The sequence below is a fragment of the Glandiceps talaboti genome, chromosome 1, assembly GCF_964340395.1.
Source record: "Glandiceps talaboti chromosome 1, keGlaTala1.1, whole genome shotgun sequence".
NCBI lineage: Eukaryota > Metazoa > Hemichordata > Enteropneusta > Spengelidae > Glandiceps > Glandiceps talaboti.
The window spans coordinates 12,757,204-12,781,565 of NC_135549.1; the positions used below are offsets into that span (position 1 = coordinate 12,757,204).

General features: G+C 35.2%; 2 protein-coding genes across 2 annotated transcripts in view; one reads left to right on the forward strand and one right to left on the reverse strand.

Annotated features, from left to right (window-relative positions):
- Nucleotides 1-12,688, reverse strand: part of LOC144443393 (uncharacterized) — a 53,177-nt gene extending 40,489 nt beyond the window's left edge. The window contains 1 exon segment of the mRNA XM_078133234.1: nt 11,835-12,688. Within this exon segment, the coding sequence (XP_077989360.1) occupies nt 11,835-12,023 (189 nt within the window). The 5' untranslated portion in view covers nt 12,024-12,688.
- Nucleotides 12,689-12,778: 90 nt separating this feature from the next.
- On the forward strand, nt 12,779-23,704 carry LOC144441690 (piRNA biogenesis protein EXD1-like). Its single transcript, XM_078131113.1, has 6 exons — nt 12,779-12,887; nt 20,375-20,865; nt 21,243-21,388; nt 22,163-22,243; nt 22,834-23,078; nt 23,500-23,704. The coding sequence occupies exons 2-6, from the start codon at nt 20,406-20,408 to the stop codon at nt 23,576-23,578; spliced, it is 1,011 nt and encodes a 336-aa protein (XP_077987239.1). The 5' UTR covers nt 12,779-12,887; nt 20,375-20,405; the 3' UTR covers nt 23,579-23,704.
- Nucleotides 23,705-24,362: the final 658 nt, after the last annotated feature.

Below are 24,362 nucleotides of genomic sequence, written 5' to 3' on the forward strand. Positions count from 1 at the left end.
ATAGTACGAAGGTTGTTTATAGGTTGAGGACAGTCTGTAAACTTGTGATAATTATGTCTGTAAACTCTTGTAGTAATCCTTGAAGGAATAGGTCTATCCTGTGAAGTTATGTCCACGGTCGGTGAAATGGTTTGGTTGCAGATTTTAACTTTACCAAAGTCAGGTCTCCTACCTCTGTGTGTTGCGGGTTTAGATCTCAAACCCAGTGATTTTATCGTGTTCCATACAGAAGAGGGTAATTTTGAGACACAGGGTTTCAACAGGTGCAGGAATGAGCTGCTGTACTGCATTCTTGACAGGTGGATCAGAAGAACTTATGAATGACAATAGGTGTGAATTGATTTACTAACCAAGCTGGAATCAGCAAATGTGCAGTGAAGTCTGAATACTCACACGGTGATACAAATCTTTGCAAAGTTCTGCAGCAGTAAAACTTGGAGGGAATTAACAACTTGTTAGAAGTACTCCTTGGGTATTCATAGGTCAGAAGTGTAGAAAATGGAATTGAAAAACGTCAACATTCGGCGGAAAAATACTGAAAACTAAGGAGCTCTTTGGAGGCTGCCACAAGGCGCACGTCCAGCTGCATCATGAGTTTTCAGGAATTTAATTTTTCATGGATATATTTCTCATATTTATTGAAGTTTATGGGTTAACTTTGGTATTTTGGCAGTATTTTGCATAGTGGTGCATCTAATGAACAGCCTACCTGTACATTGACATTTGACATGTTACAAAGGAGAATTTATTCATTTGCCCGGTTATGGCTATATATATTCACACATTTTAAAACTGATCATTTCATATATTCATTTTTCCAGGGTCTCCAAGATTAAATTTCAGTTTCCAGTCATTGTCAGGAATAAATCAAATGTTCAAGGACTTTCCTGGAGTGGTTTGGAATTCCAGGAATTTCAAGTCCTGGCCATATGAACCCCCGGTCTGTGCAAAGAGTGAACTAAATCACCAAAATGGAATTGACTCAACAATGTCACTCACAGTGCGACACAAAATGGAGAAACGATGAGATGCAATAAACTTCACATACATGTGTACACTCACTGTATTTAGTGCTGCCGGATATACACATGTACATGTAGCATGTACGTGTACATCTATTGCCCACAGCAGACAGTATTAATTCTTATTATAGTAATACTCACTGGTAAACCAAACATTAGTATATGCACTCATGTCAGGATTTGGTAATGAAGTAAAATCTTATCTCATTCCCAACAAGTTGTAGAGCAGGGTAATGATGGGGAATAACTATCGCGGTTATCATCAAAATGCATTTATCACATTTACTTGAGGGTGCTCTAACTCAGAATAAAGAGAATGTTACTACTTGCAGAAAGTACACTTGGCTTTAGCACACATTGTGACTATTAACTCACTGAAGTTACTCACACATGTACTCACTAATCAATCGATGCATTCACAAAACATGCAACATACACACAGGATACTGTCAACAGTTGTATTGCTTTTGGGGAGAGCTTTTTGCAGTATGGAAATATGTGTATGATGTGAAATACAAATTACTAACCAATGAGTTTATTAAACCATGCATAATGCATGTACATATGTATAGACAAATGTAGTGTAGTCTTTCTTATTTTCATCTTGAGTCCACATAGGAATACATTTCATATTGCAAAGCATTTTTTTTGGCATTAACATTTAATCAAGTAATATGATAACTCTGGCTATGCCTGGATCCATGCAAAACTATAATATACAAAATGTAGGTCACACTTCAAGGATTTCCACGCCAGATTACTTTGCCCATAGACCCTCTGCTTTGCCCTTTATTCCTGATTTACATAAGTATTTCACAACTTACATAATATTGAAACTACTATTAGAAGTGACAATGCAGCTATAGTATTAGACCATAAATCTGTCAATTCACAGAGACAAGCATGTTCTATCAGGAGATGACAATGAGCTAAAACTGCTAGGTATTAGTACATGTATTTATACTCTTATTACACCCAATACATCATGCACATGTAGCTCTGGATGTATACGCTACGAGGTTCGACATGTCTTCCCCCTCTGCTATGGTTCTTCCCTATTTCAAATAGCAAGACTGCGAACAGATTTCATTCGCACGGATTTTGGGAATAAAACCAACCCATACCCTTGCTAATGACTATAAAAAATACAAAAAAAACTTTAGATCATTAAATGCAACCTAAGTCTTGTCTATTCTGTCGTTTCTTATCTAACATTCGCTGGAGCCGCAAAACGTGCGATATGACAGCTGCTTAAACGTGTAAAAGGTTGTGCGCATGTGCAATATTGAGCTAGTCTGCTTGCATGACTTACCGTTGTCCGTTTTGCGGCTCCAGCAAACGTAAGACAAGAATTGGCAGAATACACAAGACATAGGTTGAATTTTGTGATTTAAAGTTAATTTCTGTATTTATATAGTCATTAGCATGGGCATGGGTGGTTTTAATTCCGAAAATCCGTGAGAATGAAATCTTGCTGTTTGAGATACAATGTAGAGAAGAACCATAGTGGAGACGGAAGATGTCTCGAACCTCGTAGCATATATATCCAGAGCTACATGTACATGTACCTTTTATCATCACAAAAAAGTAGAACTAACTTATGTATCATACTACTCACTGGCATATCTTTTTCACTAAAACGAATAGTTCAAATCCTGTTTGCCCTGACCTTTTTCCCTATGAATCAATATCCTGTTCCACTGGTGTTCATATAAGATTCTTCTACCCATGTTAGCCCCCTACAACTTCAAGATATACATAAAATATATTTATAAGTTTGTATTTGGCATACTCAAGTGGGTGCTCCATAGACTTGATGGGAGGAAATGAAACATCCTGTTGAGAAGTATGGGTTTCAGGCGCTGTATGAATGACTGCATATGTCACCATAATCTGCCTTGCAGAGAGGTATATGCAAACATACACGTACATGTATACAATGTATATACATGTATACATGTATTACATGTATGTATACCCATGTATACCCATGTGTACATCAAGTATGATGAAAAAAGTGTTTGCCTTCATGTACCAATGTACAAGTAGAATCTGAATCTGAATCTGAATCTGTAAAAGATGTGTATACGTGTATACATGTATGTGTATACGTGTATACATGTATGTGTATATGGTATACATGTATACTACACGCAACCAATCATTCACTCTCAAGTCAAAGTAATGGAATTCATTTTTTTCTGAGAAATTCTCTATTCTGGAATAGATTCATTCTTCAGGATTATAAATTAACACACTACAAACCTCATTCATTTCTCACATCCTGATATGTCAATTCGTATAATTATATAATGGTCACACGATTTTGACCATTTTTGCAAGGTTCATCACAAAATGACATAACCAGTTACCAATTTTTCATGATAATAGCAGTCTAGGCATTATCGCAAAATAAATTACCAATGACATAAAAATCAACATGTGTACATTTCATGTTTTCACCGAAGATACATTAGTCATTATGTAAATATTGTGTTGCTGGCAACAGAAGATTTTGCAGATTCCTGTAAATTGTTGCAGGAACAACTGTCCTTTGGTACCTGTTGGATGTAGTGTATCTATTATAAAACACAACATGTTGATTGATAGTACTCATGTAACATCATGCATCAGTTTCCCTCTCAGGCCTGGGGGTCACACCAACACAGAATGTATTGTTTCCCTCAGGCTCCACCCTTGGGAATTGGCCTGTGTTGTAGTGAGAGTACCTGTATGATGTTATACCCTTGTGACCAATCAACTTACATACAATGGATGGTTTACATACCATGTTATTTTAGAACATGATGATGACTGAGAAATGGTTGATGTGCTTGTTTATTTTGAAATTTAAGATACACTTAAATAGTACAGTAGGTGATGGTCTGAAATACATTTTGTAACACAGATACAGGGGGAAAGCATGATTAGAGGCAAAAGATGGTAAGTGATATGATGGAAAAGAAGAATTACAGGCAAGGATAAGATAAGCTGAATAAATAACATGGCTGCTATATTGTAAACATATACTGAGTGAACTTAGATAGAGGCATCTCACTGGGGAGAGCAGTGCACAATGCAACATATTTATAGCTGAGTATTAATAATCCATAACCCATGGAAGTCACAAGTTGTAACTCAGAGTTCCATGCTTTTGTGTTCTTCACACAACTGATTAAGCTTGTCATACATATAAGAATTCATTATAATCTCTATATTTTGTCAGTGTGATTAATGTACATGAATGAATGTACATGTCAAGTACCACCTGTGGTAATAACCCAAGTACACCTGGGGCGATACTTGTGTTAATATAACTTTTGTTCTTCATCACATATATGTATGGTTAATAGACTTTCATATGTACCTGTCAGCGTATGGTTGTAAACAGGGCAAACAGTCAGAGTGTATGCAAGGGATAGAAAACAATGCATTATGCTCATCATTACATTGACAACCCTTTAAATGTTCTGATGGATGTTTAATTCCTATCTGTCATGCAGCAGAATGCATTTACGCAGTAAACATAGTTGTAGATATTACAAATGCATTATGCACTCATAGCATACAATGTAGATGGAGGCCTACAACATGTGTCATATTACTTCCAACATGATGTACAAGTAGGAAGGTCTATAAACATAATGCCATATATCACATTTCCATGGAAACAGGAGGTCTGAGCTATATGTTCACTGACACTACATTTTGTATACACATGTAACAGACTAACACACATGATATACATGTAAATCACATTACTATAGAAAAGAAGTGTATACTCTCAGTGTACACTGGATATTTTTAGATGAAGAAAACAAAAGAAAGGAGTGTTCTTATGTAAAAAAGGAAAATTATGTAAAATGGACAATTCTGAAGTGACAGCATAAAACTGTGCCACTGCTAGTCTGGTAACTACATCTACATGTAACTTGTAAATCCTATTGAGTTCTCTAATTCACATAGCCTACATATTAGTACATAGCTTGTACATTAAGTCACCTAATCCAGGCATGCAGAAATTTCTATAAACGTTCCCTTATTTATTCCACCAGCAATTTCAATTTTAAAATTCCAAACAACATTATTTTTAACTTTCATGTCATCTTAGAGCTTTCATCTTTTTTGTTGTTGTTGTTTACCTTGCTGTTGATCAACAGTGTAGTAATGTATGTAATTTAAGCCTGCGATCATTGTCTTGCTTTCTTTATTTCTTGTTATTGTTATTGTTGGTTTCATTATTTATAGGTCATCTGCTTTGACCAACATGACCAAAAAAAACCGATTTTCCATGTTTAGAAAAAATATTTCAAATAGTTTCATTTTTCGTATATAGCTAAATGTATATACAAATGCCATTTCAAGGGTACATGTATATATGAATAACAAACTGACTGATTGATGAGTTTATTAAAAAATAATCAGGAAAGACTTTTTAATGCTATCACTTTACTTTTAATGATACAGGAATGTCCCTGCTCTTAATCAACATCAATTAACCAATCATTCAATCAGTCAATGTCTAGAATCACACTATCAATTGTATTTCACACGTCAACGCCTTTTTCTATACTGCCTATGAAACTAACAAAATATCTTGACTAGGTCACTTCCAATTCAATGCATTGTTCATTTCTCATTGTGTAAATGGACAGACATTGATACACAAAAAGACAGACAGACAGACAGAGACAAACAGACACACACACACACACACACACACACACACACACACACACACACACACACATATACACATATTCACACACATAGTACATTGCCACAACTCTACTTTGACACTAACAAACAATGTAAGACTGACAGTAATCTATACATGTACATTGTTCTTTTCAACTAACACACAAGACCATCTTCCTCCATTCAGTACATCATTCTGATCATGACCTCATACACAGATACTACAGTGTACACTGTACGCCTGTCCATACTACAAAATCTGATCTGGATCCAATCCAATTTACCTGTCCATATCTATGGTTAATTCATATCTGAATCAAATTAACTGATCCAGATCGAAGCCAACTCTGGGTACCGGGTGGTGGGTTTGATCTGGATCAAATAATCTGAATCAGATTGTGATCAGTTAGGCCTGGTGTGGACAGGCATGTGCTCGAGTGAATTAGTTTGATAATAAGCAATCCGAATCAAAGTTGGTAGTGTGGGGGACAGGTATGCTCATGTAATTTGAATCGAAACCATCTTTAAAGTTTTTAGTGTGGACGCAGATTAAAGTGATCTGGATCAGTTAAATTTGGATGGATCTGGATCAGAGATATGAACAGGGCTGGTATCTCCTAATAAATCTATTGTTCTTTTCAGCTCACAAACAAGAACAATGGAAGCAGTAAGTTATCTCTTTCTACTTTAAAATGTATTGTTCTTGTCTGACTTGTCTGACAAAAACAAACAGACATTCACCCTCCATTCAGCACATTGTTCTTTTCTGGACAGCAGACAAATGAAACCTAGAAAAGCTAATACATGTACTTGATTGAGCAGAACTTTGTACTACATACAAATACATTGTAAAACAAACTGATTGAGAGAATTTTTAATGAGTGGACTAATTCTTACGTTAAAGGGGTACAGGCTGAGTTTAGACTGTTTTTTACTTTGGTTAGTAATGCAAAATACTTTACATAAAACCATGGCTAAACTAATCAAGTACAGTGTTTAAAATGATTCTCACATAGCCATGACATGTCACTTTTTACCAACCATCCAACTCATAATGTTGTTCATGTAATGACAGGGATTTCCTCAGTTTTTTTTATATGTACCAACAATTATGTCATCAAATCTTTTCACTTATTATATCTAAATACCAGGATTGAGTTATACCAATATCAAGTAACAAATGAGTGTGCTTCAGTAAGTAGAATACAATATGTAACACTTCGTAGGCAACAAAAATTGTGTCCAAAAACCATCTAAACTCAGCCTGTGCCCCTTTAATAGTTATAACTACTAGTAGTACTAATTGTATTTATTTCAAAATCATCAGCTATTATGTATTATCCTACACTATTTTGCATGAGAAGAGACATCGTCATTATTACTGTATACATATACATTTTTTTGTACATTTTGTATCTTGAAATACTCTTGGAACTGTGTATTGTTTGTAATGTACATGTACATTGTACACACACACGACTCTGACTCACCTGTAAGTGTGATAAACATTTGCTAATAATAACCTGGAACAAACACCCACTGCAAAGTAACATGTGACATACAGACACATGATAGCATGGATTCCTGAATGTGATAAGTTTGAGACTATTTGACTATCTGTTGCAGGCAAGACATGGTTCTTTACAGAATGCATGTACATGTACATCTAGATCGATTTGTATTGACTTTCTGAAAGTATGAACATGCTACATGTATTACAATAGTACATGTATATGAACAAAATAAATAACTTTAATACTCTGATGAAGAATGTGATACTACTGTAGGCTATGACAGTAGATATGTAGAACATAACATATATGTATGTCACATAGTATTTTGAATACCACTACTGAAAAAATGGACATTGTTGGTTCTACTGGTGAGACACTGGTTTACAGCAATGTGTAATTCTGTCATGTACTTTATACATCACATTATATACCATCAATTGACAGCTGTCCTTGGAAATATTGGAATACGGCAACATACATTTGTAAGTTATGGTAATTTAGCATCATTGTGTCTTTCTTTTTTATTAATACAAAGACTTTACCATTCACTGTCTTTTATCAATGTGCATGATGGGAGAAATGTCAGTAACAATGATGGAAAAACACAAAGGGGAGGAACAAAATTATATCATGTGTATGTTTGTCGCAAGTATGCATAGGTAGTGGTGAGTAACCTCTGAGAGACCATCATGACCTGGTCGCTGGTTTCAAGCCTGGTTGACCAACATAGCAAAACATCGCCAATGCAGAGAACCACAAGCATTAATGATTTACACCACTAGGAATCAATGGCATTTAACCCAGAGTGGGAAGGTTAACCATGATTACAAGTCTGGTGACACATGACAATGATATATCATGACAGTAATTCCATTATTTTAGATGATAATTACAGCATAATATATGGAGCTTATACTGTAAGTTGTTAGGGTGAAACTGAATGGCCACTTACTTAATGGCACCATATGAATGATTTGCCAAGAACACATGCAATAACCTGCCTGACTTGATTGCCAGTGATGGATGTCCATTGTTGAACAGTTCACAAAAATTTAGCATTCAAGGTATATACATATAACCTGTATTGTTATCTGTCCTTGAAGAAAACCAAGAACACTGTTTAGAAGGTATTAAGAACTTGACAAGTATAATTTATATGCCATTTACACACATTTGACATATACATGTACATGTACGTTTCTTTCACTAGATGTACTAAACATGTGCTGATTCTTGTCAGTCCTGGAAATTTAAATCAAAATAGAATACAAAAAGATGATTTCATATCAATTATATGAGCTACTGTTCTAATTACAATCACAATGACTGCAATGTTGGTTATGGGTGACACAACACAACAGTCAATCTGTTGGGTCAAACATCATAATAGTGACCTTTACATAGATATGATTGAACTCTGAGATGATTGAATTTTGGAATATACACATTACAAGATTTGATGTACTTGGTGTTACTTTTTCACAAGCACTCACTTGCTTCTTAAAATGAGGTCAGCAACTTTTGTGAAACTGACCTTGAGGTCATTACTGAAGAATGTACATAATCTTATGACATGCCTCAATGGGACATTGAACCAATACATGTGTGTCCCCACTGGCAGGCACTAAAGCTAAACTAACTCAGTCCAAAATAGATTTGAAACCAATTATATTTTGTGTACATATAGCTACCTTTTTATTTAGTTCCTTGTAAATGACATTTTAATTTGAACCATTGTACTTTGTATTTCATTAGACTTTTACGACTCATGTTATTGATCAACTTTATTTTTCTTTGTTTCATACTTATTTTACCAATATTTACTCAAGTAATTTGACCATGACTTTATTGTGGCCAGAATTTTTATGAACTTTTTTTGGTAAAGTTTACGCAAAATGATAGACTTTTATATGGATATACAGATATGCATGTACACTGTCATTGCTGAATTTCTTTTGATGAATGTACACAAATGTACACTGTACAAGCATAGTATAAGATCATAAATTTATGTGTGTTTTTCCATTAGAATTGAAAGGGATAAAACAATGAGTGTACACATACAATGTCCAAGCTTAGACTTTGAACTATGTGTAGTGTTTTCTAATCTTCTTGGCATGTCAACATGGTGAAAGGTCATGTATGTCATGTCTGTTGATATTGTCCTCAACAATAGCAGAGACGGTATTGTCTGAGTGACAATCATGTCTTATCTTTCTTCCTGTAACTAAGGAGGTAAATTCAATTCCTGTCAGTAATTTACCTCTCTGAAAATGTAACTAAAGTAATGAGAAACATGTACTGCTCAAACAGTTGATTTTGACACCAAATACATACAATGTATGTGGATTTTAACTTAGTAAAAAGTTAGATGAACACTCAAGATAATGCATGTGTTTATTTTCCCTCTTTAGTTCTATATTACCTGTGTATATGATTTAAAAGAAAGTGTCTAAAAATGTACTGTGAAGTATGTACATGTACTTGCATGCTGTATGTTACTTGTATACATGACACTGCCAGAAATACTACGTACATTTTGAAAGTCTAAATCGATAACTTTACAGGTGGTAATCAAGTTATGTTGTGAACCACCAATCAAATTACAGCTCAGTAATTCTATATACATAATAAAATATATAATTACAGTCAAATGAGCAACCACAACTTCTCATGTGTCTCTCAACATCAAGATCATGTGTAGACCTCAAACTCAATGATGATTGTTCATACATGTACTAGGATAGGCGTATATGGACAACATCACATCTTAACAAATTTGATTAAGAAGATAAACAAGAAACCATAGGAATCATTTGGTTAAAAAAAAAAAACCAAGTAAATGAGAGTTAGGAAATACTTCATTGTGTAAACTGATAAATGTTTGATGTGAGGTTGAGGCAGGAAATGATTGTATGTTCACCGAAGTTCATGTGATGTCACGCAATACGATTCGAATGACCTGTGATATTTTGTAATATTAGAGTTTCAAAAACAAAGCATTTGGAATGTATTAAATGACAGTTTATAATTCCCTTGACAAACAGTTCCCATTAACATATATTTATATACTTCCTGAAGGTTATGTGGTCATCCAATGAAAAATGTGCTGAATATTTACTACGGTTACCATTTGGACTTGTAAAGACTTGGTGAATGGTTGTCGTATATCATTGATGATTACAGATTTTAAATATACATAAGTGATCACCTAATGATACATATACTGGGGCAAAAATTGATTTCTTCTTATTCATGGTAAATAAACTGATTGGCACAACTACTTACAACTTAATATCAGTTTAAAAATATACACAATGGTAGAGAGAATATCAAATATTGATAACATTTTAAGTGCTGACCACATTTTATTTGTTGAAATAAAATAAACAAAGCATACAATTTAACATCTACATTTGTACTGTAATGTGTCACTGTGTATGCATGCCTCTCTATAGTAAATACTAAATTGTAACAGATTATCAACTGGTCATGCTAAGATTTTTGACACAGATTCTTGTTTCATGTAGGCATGCAAACACCCCAATTATTACTAATTGCCTGTCTGTAAGGTCTGCCAGTAAGATCTACTGTATAAACAAAGACCTTAAAATTCACACATGACACACAGTACAGGAGACCATGCTGTCACAACTGGCTATGTTTGGGGTTATGAGGATAATAATACCCACAGGTTTTTTCAAAACATTGTATTTCTTTGTACTCACAGTGTGTTGTCTGATCTTATTAAAAAACCCAATTATCTTTCCCAACAAATATTATTTTTGTATTATGTATCTCATCTAAAACATATATGTGATTAATTAAGTTCCACATATTGACCCCTTGGTTGGTTGTTACATGACACACTGGATGTAAATTAGTCCTGCTTGCAAACACAGTAAGTTACTCAGGTCTCCATTCTGACAATGTCCCTTGCCTTCTAACTAAGGGACATTATTAGAATCCAAGTCCCAACTTCCTCCATCTGCAAGCAGGACTTGATGTAACCATAAAGTGATCTATCTACATGTACAACAACAACATAAGCAAAGTATCACTATAAATAGTCTTTGATAAATATCTCCTGATTCCCTGTTCACTAATACGTATATGTACATGTATCACCAGCATATTATAACATTTTCAACTAATCTACCCTGAGATATACAAGCACACTTATTCATTTCATATTGGGAGGCAATATATTGTCCTCGGATACAGTAACTACATATAATAGGCAGTACATGTAATTTATCAAAGGACATCCTGACAGTATACTGTACATTTTAGGTCTTTTACATCAGTATAACAAAACAAGTAACTACTGATGAATGATGGACACTGCAGAAGAACAGGGCTTAGCTACATGTATTCTACATTTCACGAATGTTGGTGCAAAAGGAATCAAATTCAATCGACATTGAACTTAATCATATTTGTGTTATCACTGATAGCTTGTTTTCCCCAGGTTTAAGTGCTGAAACCTTGAAATACTCATATTTACTCTGGATTGTTTTTTGTATCTGTATCTTTTCCTATGTTATGGGAAATTTAAATGGCCTGAAATAAAGATAATTTCAATAATAATTGAACTCACCTTGCTCCCTTCATACCACAGCAGGGCATGGTTCCTGGATAGGACTTTACAATCAAATATTGCATTGTTCGAAGCGGGTTTACATCGTGCCACTGACCGCCCGACTTTGACGGGCTCATTCAGAGGCACTCGACGTTCTTGAAATGGATGCGAATTCGGACGACAGGTAAATACAGCCACGGCGGTCATTTTGAATCCACGGGTAAACCAAAAATTCTACTATAACTTTTGTTTTGTAATCATGGACTAGCACGTCGACAGGTGATGAATAAAACTGTCTCACGTGGATACATTAGATATAAACGAAGCCGGTTATCCACTTACTTTGTGAACTGGGCAACAAGATTACTACACGTGATTGCGGAAGTAATCAAGTGAAACAAACAAAACGTACGCCCTCGGTAAACTTTGAAACGATACTTTTTCAGAAATCAAGTGTCAACAAGTAACACAACAGTAAGCACGATCGCTGCCTCTTTTATGCCGGTTTTCCAAAGACAATTTATGTTACAAGTAAACTGGTATTCTTCTTTTACATTCCGCTGTTCTTATATGAGATGAATCTGCAATATCCATGAAATTATTAGACAAGTTTCTTGTCAACTTAATTTCGTGCATTCCGCCATCTTGAATTTTACACTCTACGACTAAAGGACGAATCAGTGCCCCGGATCAATACTCTATCGTCACAACACGTTACCGAAGCAAGGTCCACCTAGACTGACATACAGTTGGTATATAGGTTCCGACTGTCTTAAGAATTGTGACAGACGCTGAAATTATCTTTCCAAAGACTTTACCAAGTATTGATAAAAAAGAAACCTTGTGCTATGCTCAGCTGACTCAAAACACTACAGCCGCCATCTTTTTAGTACTTATCCGCCTCGCTTTCAACTTTAGGAGCAAAATAATACTGAGGGCGCTGTAACATTGGACGTGTACGGGAAAGATGGAGCTAATCGGTGTGTGTGATGCGCCAGTCAGATAGGGTCCTGACCCAACCAATGGATGTGTAATCATGTGTTGGTTTGGAGTGAAAACAGAGAAACCAAGGTATTCATCTGAAATACATATCTTGTCCTGAAACAGTCAGTCCTTTGCATGGACTTGTCGACTGGTACCCAGAGCCTACAACTACAAATGTAGTAACTACCACAAATCATCAAATTCAAGCGATGTAAAACATTACACAGCTGGGTCATAACTTCACAAATCAAGTGCTCAATATGTCAAGTCTGTGGGACCTTGATAGCTTATTTGTTTTGTTATCAGAAATGTCCAGTGAATGTCGTCCCGGGTTTAGTGCCAATGTTACACGTACATTGGATTTGTATAACAGTTGTCTGGAAATCTACCTCATTCATAGAATGGAGATTTACATGTCAACATCAAAGTTTCACTGCATACATGCATTATTCATGGTTTTAAATATTTTGTATCAGGGATGTTATATCATAACCCTTCCTTGGAATATGTCGTCTATTATAAATCCAAACGTCCTCGTTTTACTTGGAGGAGTGTATATGTATTCGATCAGGTTCAAAGGTTACATCCAGTATATTGCACAATGCAGATATGTGACGAGTGTGAAGCTACCATCATATTCATATTCATATTCATTTTCAAAAGTTGACCCCTAAGCTCAATCTCAATATGATGATGGCTTCACACGTTCATCATCAGATTCGAAGTCTTCCGAATGGGTACGAATGCGAGTTCGGCAAATCACATAAAACCGTCATTGGCAGGTTGAAATCATGCGATTGTGATTACTTTTCACTTGAATTGCATGGATTTGCATGCTCCCTTTTTATTTTTGCCAGAGTATCCAATTTGCTCCATGAATTACTGTTGTCATGGACCATTATTTTTTAACAGCAGCAAGTTCGAATCTGTTGATGACAGTCCGGTTGTTGGTGATTTCTCTACTCACATCGACGAGCGAGCAAGCATAGTTGAGATCATGGAAAGGTAAATATATCAGTCGAGTTGATTTCTTACATTAGCTTTCATAAGATCAGTTGTTACTTGGCGAAAACATTCGTGGTCTAAGGCTTTCGTCACGATCGAGGTCTCATCACGGAAAGTAGTTGTACTTACAATACGGGTTGCAATACTCCCATGATCTTTGTTTTTGTTTACAACTTACAAGCAAATATTACATCATGTAGTGGTTGATGTACTAATACTATACTTGTAATTGTTCAGTTCCCCTCAGACCAGTGTTTTGGCCGTAACTAATAGTTACTATTAGGACTAACCTATATGAAAGGAGCCAGCTGGTCCTTCATGTAATTATCTGAACATACCTACAACTTGAAAAGTATTGTATTTTGAAAATGTATGTTGATTCACAGACAGTGGAGCACTGTCTATGGTTGATTGTTGCTCTACATCATCATGTTACCCTTAAAGTTCAACATACGCGATGACCACTTAACAGTATTGTTGTGTGTACATCTACGATCATAAAGTTACATTGTAATGATTCCATTTTGTAACCGCAAACAACATAAACATGATTTCTTCTTTTTGGTGCTACATTAGCTGGTGAAAACCCAATGATAAGAACAATGCTACAACTCAAACTGAACTTCCTGTTTTTGTATCTGCTCACATGAATGAATTATTTTCATTCATAGCATAGAATGATTTTGATAAATTAATCAAAAAGATTTTAACACATAGATAATACCTCTGAACTGTTCGACTGTAATTCTTGTATGCTTTGGAATCTAACTCATCACGAAGCAGTTTCATAGCACACATTTGCACTTTTTCACATTTTTCAATCACTTGACTGAAGTATTAGAATGACAGAAGAATACCATGAAATCCACATCATATGATAAACATACAAATTATTACATTATACAAGATTTCTGATACTAATGTGGCTATTGTATTGGTGTACCGTTATTTTATACATACTTTGAAAAAAGTTTTACATTTCAAATATCATTATCCTTATTTTTGTAGAATCACTCAATGGCATGTTCTAAACAAAACTCTATGTACATATTTAATCAATAATCATCTGATAGCGTTTCATGCTGAAATATATTATAAGGAACAACTACCCTGAATAACCTGATAATGAGAAAGGAATTTCATGTACATTTTTATTATATGTCACATATGTTGGACCACCCCATTATGCATTGTTTTGTTCAGTTTCCATAACAAGTTCAACTTCTAGGCTTCAAAATATTTATGTATACTAGTACATTGACAGATATCACTAAGTCATCAATAAGTGAGAAAGAGGGAGAGGCAAGAGAGTGGAGGGGCAAGGGGAGATATATTAAAGGGAGGGAGGGGAGACAGACAGAGAAACAAGTGCTTACAGTGAAGTTACACTCTATGTAATTTCTCAACCAAAGAAACATTGTAATGTTTATTTATTACTACAAAGTTGTTCTAAAATCATGTCACATTCAGTTACATAGAAGTAAAGTAGTTCTGGAGGAGTGTGTCCTCAACAAAGACTTGTATTTTTTCCCATTAACCAGTCAAAATTATAGACAAACACTGTATGTGCAAAAAAGCAGAATTTGGTTTTATTAAGGATTGGTTTCATTGAATTAATAGATGTCATATTTTCTTGCCTTTTTCAGGAATCAAGATGTACCAGAGTTACTGGTTGTGCAAGATGGTTGATTTGTAAAAGTGTGAGTGCAGCGAGCCAGACTAAAGCTATTAACTAGGGTAGCAGTAAATTATAATTTATTATTGCAGATATAGGTCATAAATAATAGGACATTGATGTAAGTCTATGCTCACAGTAGGCTCATGTTTCTGATGGGAAGGATTGAGAGAGCTAGCGAAGGGGGGGGGGGGGGGGGGGGGGGGGGGGGCTCCCGCAGTCATTTGTACAGACTTCCAATGTCTCTACACTAGCTTAGTTCCAGGATTATGATCCACATGACAAAAACACCACTGGAATCATTGACTCATGTAATCTAGCAAATGTAAGAACAACACTTTTGTTTTTTAGTCAGTCTCTCTTTGTCCGCTGAAATCTTGCTTTTCGCAGTAAGATGTCCATGTTTCTGCTAATTTCAGTACAATATATGCTCAAATTGCCAAATGATATACCATACACATGTACATACTGTATATAATGGCAAGATACATTTCAGGAAACATTGTAGCCATGTATATTTTTGTAATAATGTTATTGTTGTTAAGTTAGCCAATATAAGTCATGTAATGTCAATACAATGCAAGTATTGACAAGTATCGAGCTGGTCTTACTTTTATCATTGTATTTTTAAATCATTTGTTATATATTTTATTGTGAAGCGGTTTGTTATTGTTTTGATGGAAGTCGCTATAGAAAAATAAAGTATTATTATTATTATTATTGCTTATTTTAAATAACACCAAGTGATGCTTAAGATTTTTTAAATATTTTTTTTTAAAACTTTAAAATTAATATCAGTTGTGTATTGCAACTTATTTTGTTAAGAAATAAATTTTCGAAAATGAATATTGTATTGCTTGTATTTCTGTTTTGTGGGTTTGTGATCAGTATTAACCTCCAATGGGCGACACTCAAGAGAGTTAAATCACAATTGGTTCCCTCCATCTGTCTTTCTATGCATGCACTGTCATTTCTCAGTCTTTGCACAAAGTTAACACATTATATGGGACAGATGCACATCAATTAATTTCATGACAAAGTAGTGGTCATCTGATAAAATAAATAAATAAATAAATAAAACTCACATCTGGGCTCTCAGAAAACTGTTGTTGCCACTCTTGATTCTCTTATGCAAACTCACTGGAGACGGTGGGCCCACAAATATTTTAGTCGTAATTAAAGTAAGTGTACATATGTGATTAGGGAACAGGGAACTCAATGATCACATGACCCTTTTGATTCAAGCTGAAGGTCATAGTGGAACTTCAAGGCCATCATAATTTGTTTTGCACTTTCTCGAAACTTCCCTGAAACATTTTTGAATACTGAAATATGACTGGTAAAGCTGAAAATCAGTCTGTAAAAAGCCAAATGTACATACATTTAGAGAAATGTGAAAACAGCATTCATTTTGCATATGAAGTTGTTTTGTAGCAATAATCTGTTACCAAGACAACTGATGTCAATATTCCAAATTACACCAAAATATTAGTACATGTATACTGGATATTTGAGAATCCAAAAGTGATATAAGCATGGCAAAATATTTTGAATGCAAGTACCTCTCTGTGTGTATATGACTTATAAAACAAAGTTGCCAGAATGTTTAGATATTTGGTTTGGATTGTACAGGGTATTGTACTGAGTGTGTACAGACTGGAGAAATCATGTTTAGGTGATCCACTTGTTTGTTCTGGTTCTCAGTACCCAACCAACCCAAATTTTCAGTTCCCACATCAAAATAAAAAAAAAATACTTTTGTTTTCTCCCACCCTTAATATTTTGTGGAACAGCAAGAATAAACAAGAATCTTGACTTGTTGATGCCATTTACATGTACATGGGGTGGTGGTGGCAACATTTGTTCACAAAGAGCATTTCTTTCATGGCGGACAGTATGAAAGCAGGGGGCTGAAATTGGGAATGGGCTTGTTACCAGGAATCCCATAAAAGTAAGATAGAGAGGAGGAAAAGGAGAGCCTGAGAAACATGAAAAAGATGATTTTTTATTCTTTATCTTTTTTAAAAATTGACTTACCGGCCCATAGTTGGCATGAAAAAGTTATGAAACACAAAAAATAGGGCCACACTTGTATCAAAAAGAGTGATTTACCATGAAACCAGCCAATGCAAGGTCATCCAGTATGATATTACATCACTCAAGTCAAGGTCTACACACACCTCATGTAAGGTACAATACAAAACTATAGTGCCATTGCCTGACTGGTGAAACGTGTGTTGGTTGTTGGCGAGGATTTTATTTAGGTTTTCTAGTTTGGAAATGTTCATACCTATACTCATGATGATCTGATAATACTGAAGCACTTAAAATTTTAAAAATGTGATATTTTATCAAAAAAGTTCAATTTGAGGAGTACTGGGCAAATTAATCTTAAACTTGACGGAAAATTTTGTAGGTGTGTCCAGGTGAAGAATCATTCAAGCCAATAACACCTTAAAAGCCTAAAATGGTATTTCTTGTCAAGAGGCTAAAACTACATAACTAAATGCGTACATGTAATTACATTAAAATTTTGTCAGAATGTTAGGGAGCAATCTAGATGAAGAAAACTGTTGATGAAACGAATACAAAATTGTTTATATACTATTTCTGAGATCTTATAAAAAAAATGTGCAACTTCAAAACTACCTGGCAGATATACATATTCAATTGAACATCCTGTTCTGATAATAACTTGAATTTCAATATCAGTTATACACAATGTCATTGACACTATTTTTGTAAATTGTTGTTTCCTATTTTTCCCCAAGTGTGTACATTTAAAATTAAAGAGTGGCCATTTTCACTAGTATTTGTCACAGAATCATACTGATAAATCCAAATTAGTTAATTAGTGTGGCTTTTATTTATACATTAACAGTAAACATATCTATGGTATTTGTTGATATTTTGCAGTCTTGTTGTGTTCAGAAATAAACTTCCAGATCCACTATACATGCAATTATCCTTTAATGACTTTCTATTCCTTTTCCAAAACTTACTCCATACTTGTCTGGGTCTGAAAAGTAAAAGAAAATTTATTGACATCAACATCACATGAATGGATACAATAGAAGAAAGTATATCACAACTATTTTGTAGAGTATACAGATATATGGGTAGTAATACACCCTCTGTTTCTGTAATTGGTATAAAAGACATATAATCTCCGTTACACTGTAATGATTGGTTGCCATGATGGTGTTATTTGGCGTAGTGTAGTTCGTAATACTATACAGTATCTGTATAGTACCTGCCACGACTCACCATAGAGAGTTATTAGGGTTAGAAACAACATGCAACAGTTGGCATCCAGACTAGGTTTGGCAATGCTTACTTAGGGATCAGAGGGTTGCTTTAGTATAGATCAATTCCTAATGATTACAACTTGTCCTGGCAAATACCGCTGACCTGAACTGAACAAGTACACGACGTAGTATTTGTAAACAAAAACAAGTACATGTGCAAATGGGAGTATCGTATGCACAACTACTTTCCGTGATGAGACCTCGATCGAGACGAAAGGCTTGGACCATGTGCACGAATGTTTTCGCCAAGTAACAACTGATCTTATGAAAGCTAATGTAAGAAATCAACTCGACTGATATATTTACCTTTCCATGATTTCAACTATGCTTGCTCGCTCGTCGATGTGAGTAGAGAAATCACCAACAACCGGACTGTCATCAACAGATTCGAACTTGCTGCTGTTAAAAAATAATGGTCCATGACAACAGTAATTCATGGAGCAAATTGGATACTCTGGCAAAAATAACAAGGGAGCATGCAAATCCATGCAATTCAAGTGAAAAGTAATCACAATCGCATGATTTCAACCTGCCAATGACGGTTTTATGTGATTTGCCGAACTCGCATTCGTACCCATTCGGAAGACTTCGAATCTGATGATGAACGTGTGAAGCCATCATCATATTGAGATTGAGCTTAGGGGTCAACTTTTGAAAGTGAATATGAATATGAATATGATGGTAGCTTCACACTCGTAGATATGTGCCTTGATTTCCTATAGCTTTTGGGGTATGGTAGACAAGTTTTCTAATATTTTGAAGTGACTTAACACTTGTAGAGTTAGGGTTATTAAACATATCAATCATACTTCAACCATTAACATATTTTTATGAATATAAAATTACAAAAATGGCTAGTCCATTGTTTTATCAGTTTCCTTTCTCTTTTTTTTTTTTTTTTTTTTTTCAAAAAAATTTTTGTGCTGGGAATTCCTCCCAGTGATTTTCTGTTATGCAGACAAATACACACAAACAAACAAACACAAATGCTACATTCAGGTTTGGGACTACGTGACAGGGCTATGTAGCACGCTCTATATCACGTTGCTGTGGAACTGTCAAGGCTTTCCCAGTCAGTCCACAGGCTATCCCAGAGTCACCCAGGCCCGGCAAACATAGCACCTGCGGGCTCCGTGTGAGTAATCGTCCCCGACTTTTCGAGTCATTACTCCAGGACTCCCCCCAAATTCGCACTCGTCTTGTGAGTGAGACACGGCTGAGTGATACAGCCTACCCATCGAGTCTGTAGAACACTCACCCTGGGTTTGGGTCGGTCACAGAAAATCCCCTGTTTCCAGTGGGATTCAAACCTGTGACCTCCCAACTGCTAATCCTGTGTGCTAACCACTACGCTACAGTTTCCTTTCTCAACTTCCTTCTCAGTTTACCTTTTCTGTCAGATAGACAATTATCATAATTTTCAAGAACAAGTCTGCTTGCCATCACCAAATTTATGTTGTGTGTGATGCAGACAATTTTTCTTTTTTTGAAGATGTCGTAACATTCTGAAACTCATTTTTTGCTCAAAATTTATCCATTGTAGCAAAGTGATGAATGAAATGTTTTATGGTTTCTCTTTTAAAAAGAGTGCTACAAGGATACCAGGCAACCATTTGAATGGCATCATCATCAGCAACCAGATTTTCTGAGGACATGGTGGGAGAAGCAGTGGCTTTCTTCAGGATTTATTTAGCACGTAAAAATCCAAGACAAGTTGCTGATCTTTTTAGTATTCTAGGACAAGTGCCTTTCACCAAATGCAGGAGAGAAATCAAAGAACACCTTGGTAGAAGCATAAGTTTACTTAGACAGTTCCTGTCAGAGCAAACAAAGTACTTTGAAGTGGTTGGTGATAATGTGAGTTTAAGACCAACAAAAACCAAAGAGGAGATTGAAACATTATTACAGTCAGCTGTAAGCCCATTTATGGCCTCCTCAACAAATACCCCATCCCAATATCAAGGAAATATTCAAATTGTTCAGGCACCTGGCGAATGTGCATCTATTGTCAATCAAATTCTGAGTAAGGTTTCACAGTGTCCAGTTGTAGCTGTTGATTGTGAAGGGGAAAATCTGGGTAAGGGTGTATGATTATTTCTGTTATTTTCAGTGTTTTTAGACCTCATGACTGATTTTAATATGTTGTGTTCAATTCAACAAAGTTGAAGTAAAATTTGCATGAATTTTATGAAAGAAATATTGTTGTGTTCATAATCTGGCCCTTAAGGGTGGTCTCTCCAACATTAGTCCACAGGACCATAATGTAGCCCTGAGGACGGTCTCTGCAAAGTTAGTCCACACAACTCATAATCTGGTGTGAAGGATGGTCTCTACAACATTAATCCACAAAACTCATAATCTGGTGGTCTCTGCAAAGTTAGTCCACACAACTCATAATCTGGCACCATGGATGGTCTCTGTCATCCATCACCTTTTCATTTTATCTTCCAACAGGTCGAGGTGGTAAACTATCTCTAGTTCAGTTGGCTACATGTGATGGCCAAGTGTACTTGTTTGATATCGTAGCCAGTGGTAAAAAGTTGAAACTCTTTGAAGAAGGAAAACTGGCCAAGTTGTTGGAAAGTGACCAAATTGTAAAGGTATAGATAGCGTATCCTAAACTTGAGGCTGTTGGGCTAGGCCATTTTGCCAGGGGGGGGGGGGGGTCTACCCATTCTATAAAAACTTTTTTTTTATAATTATAATTATATACTTCTTGCAGGGTAGGAGGGGTTACATGAAAAATTCCCTGAAGCTAAGATATGGTATATGGACATTTACTAATGTGATTTCAATTTTCCCATCAGTTCTTCTAAGAATAGCAGACAGTAGCAAAACAATCCTTAGTGTAGTGCTCTGTGTTATTTATTAATCATCATTTCATTTCATTTTTCAATCCAAATGGCACAGCCTAACAGCCCAGTCCCACAGCCCAGCCCCATAGCCCACCCCAACAGCCCAGTCCCATAGCTTAGCCCAACAGCCCAGCCCCATATCCTAGCCCAACAGCCCAGCCCCATATCCCTGCCCAGGTTTCAGGATTATGTATAGAGGACTTACACAAAATTATATTATTTAGAGAGCAATTTTTAATTTCAATTTGTCCTTGCAGCACACAAGTCAAATTTGATTATATCTTTGGCATGCTTACATATCATTCCTTCTCTTCATCTCATGACTAGCTCACTCACCATAATCATAATAATGTGCTGTAGATATCTGTGTGATGTTTTGCTCACAGGCAAATACTGCGGTTCTCAAATTGTTCAAATTAACCAAGCCTGCTTCATAAAATGTGTTGTCCTTCATTGTTGAACAAAGTCTAAACTAAAAAAATGTTTCATGGTATTCACAGTTGTTGTATTTTTCATTAGGTAATGCATAACTGCCGATCAGACAGCACAACACTGTATGATGAACTAGGAATTACACTCAGAAACGTGTTTGACACTGAGGTAAGTCAATGATATTGGTGACATGCTAACATTTTCTTCAGTGAATGGTATGCAAGAGGGATAATGATGGTCATGTAGAAGAAAGTAGAAAAAGTTATATAAATATGACTGCATGTATAAATCAGGACTTATTGCATAAGTCACATTCAGATATATTCAAACAGAGAAATGCAAATAATATCAAATGTTCTCACCTTGGCAATGATATCAAATGTTCTCACCTTGGCAAATAATATCAAATGTTCTCAACTTGGCAAATAATATCAAATATTCTCAACCTGGTAAATAATATCAAATATTCTCAACTTGGCAAATAATATCAAATGTTCTCACCTTGGCAAATAATATCAAATATTCTCAACCTGGCAAATAATATCAAATATTCTCAACCTGGTAAATAATATCAAATATTCTCAACTTGGCAAATAATATCAAATGTTCTCAACTTGGCAAATAATATCAAATGTTCTCAACTCGGCAAATGATATCAAACTTGGACTAATAGTCTGTTTTATGTTTTACCAGACAGATCGATGGTAAATTGTTTGCACTTTTATTTTCAAACTTTATCCCTATGTATATATTCACAGTGTGCTTATCAAATTTTACTTGAGCAACACAACATTGAGAAACGACAATCTAGTCCTAGTTTGAACCACATTTGTGAATTATTTGGAGGTCCAACAAATCCTATCAAAGAAGATAAAGTTTTCAAGAAGAAGATGATATACACTCAGGGGTTTTGGAGTCGGCGACCGATGTCTGATAAAATGATCCAATATGCAGCTAAGGATGTTAGAGCTCTTGTTCCAACCGTGTATGAAAACATGGACAGGTGAATTTACCAGTGTTTTTACCTTTTACCTCTTAAGATTAATGCTGAGTCTTGCTGCTGAGCATCACTTCATGGAATATTTATTTTTCCATCTCATAAGTAATTCAATTTCCTTTTCCAGTGCATAAAACAGGTTGTCACTAAAGAAAAAACTAAACATACATTCATTTGACTTGATCATAAACAGCGCCATCTATCAATCATGAGTGAACAAGACTGACTGTTTGCATTTGAAAGCTCTCAGCTATCAAAAGTTTGTTGTGTGTATAGTTAAAATGTTAGTACTCGTACATTCATGTGATCTGTTACATTTCAATACTATGTAGTGTTGTATAATGCAAAACAGATTATCAAAACAATAGTAAAAATCTAACATTATGTTTCATATTTTCACAAAAGTTTTTTTTTCTTTTTTTTTCAGGTTAATATCTGAGGAATGGCGCTCCAGGTTTAAAAAAGTATGCCAGGAGAATGTAGATTGTCATTTTAAAAAGAAATAGTTATACACTTAAATGCTGTCTCAATCTCATGGACATTGAAACCCCTGTAGCTGTATGATTTTTCTATTTTATTGGTAATTTGTTCCAGTGACATGACACTTTTATTAAACTAAATATTTATTAAAGTGGCCATATGGATGAGGATTGGGTATTTATTTTGGGTTTTTAATTTGTAAAAGAATTTTATCAGAGCTTCCTATTTGAAAAATCAATGTGAAACAACATTGTTTGCATGGCTTATACTTCCATGTTGTTTAATTAATGTTAGTTATGTTGTTTCCCATTGATTTCTCAGGTAGGAAACCATGATAAAATTCTTTTATAAATTAAAAATCCAAAAAAAATACCCAATCCTCATCCATATAGCCACTTTAACAAATCAAACACTTGAAAACTGCCAATGGCTATGTGTGATGTAATTTTATTGATAAACCAATTTAGAAAGTAAAAATCTCAGGTTCTACTCTATAAACATGACTGACAAGAACTAAAAAATGGTGTGGCATTTTTAGAGCTGATTTTGAAAGATCTGGTTATACAAATCAGTATTTTTGAAAGATTAAAGAGTTTCAGATAATGTTTATCTACAGATATTTGACTAGTATACTGTCACAGCTCCTGTAGAGTTCATGGTATGGTATTTAAGTAAAGCAAAGCCACGTTATCTCCATAGACAGGGTTAAAATCATAGCAACATACTCTGACATTAGGCATGCATGCAAACTCACACACACACACACACACACACACACACACACACACGCACACACCTGCATGATGTGCT

Bases quoted from the DNA above. Each gene is read 5' to 3' on its own strand.
- LOC144441690 (XM_078131113.1), top strand. From the start codon at position 20,406: ATGGCATCATCATCAGCAACCAGATTTTCTGAGGACATGGTGGGAGAA. The intron at 21,389-22,162 runs GTATAGATAGCG...ATTTTTCATTAG, and splicing joins AAAGTGACCAAATTGTAAAG to GTAATGCATAACTGCCGATC. The intron at 23,079-23,499 runs GTGAATTTACCA...TTTTTTTTTCAG, and splicing joins GTGTATGAAAACATGGACAG to GTTAATATCTGAGGAATGGC.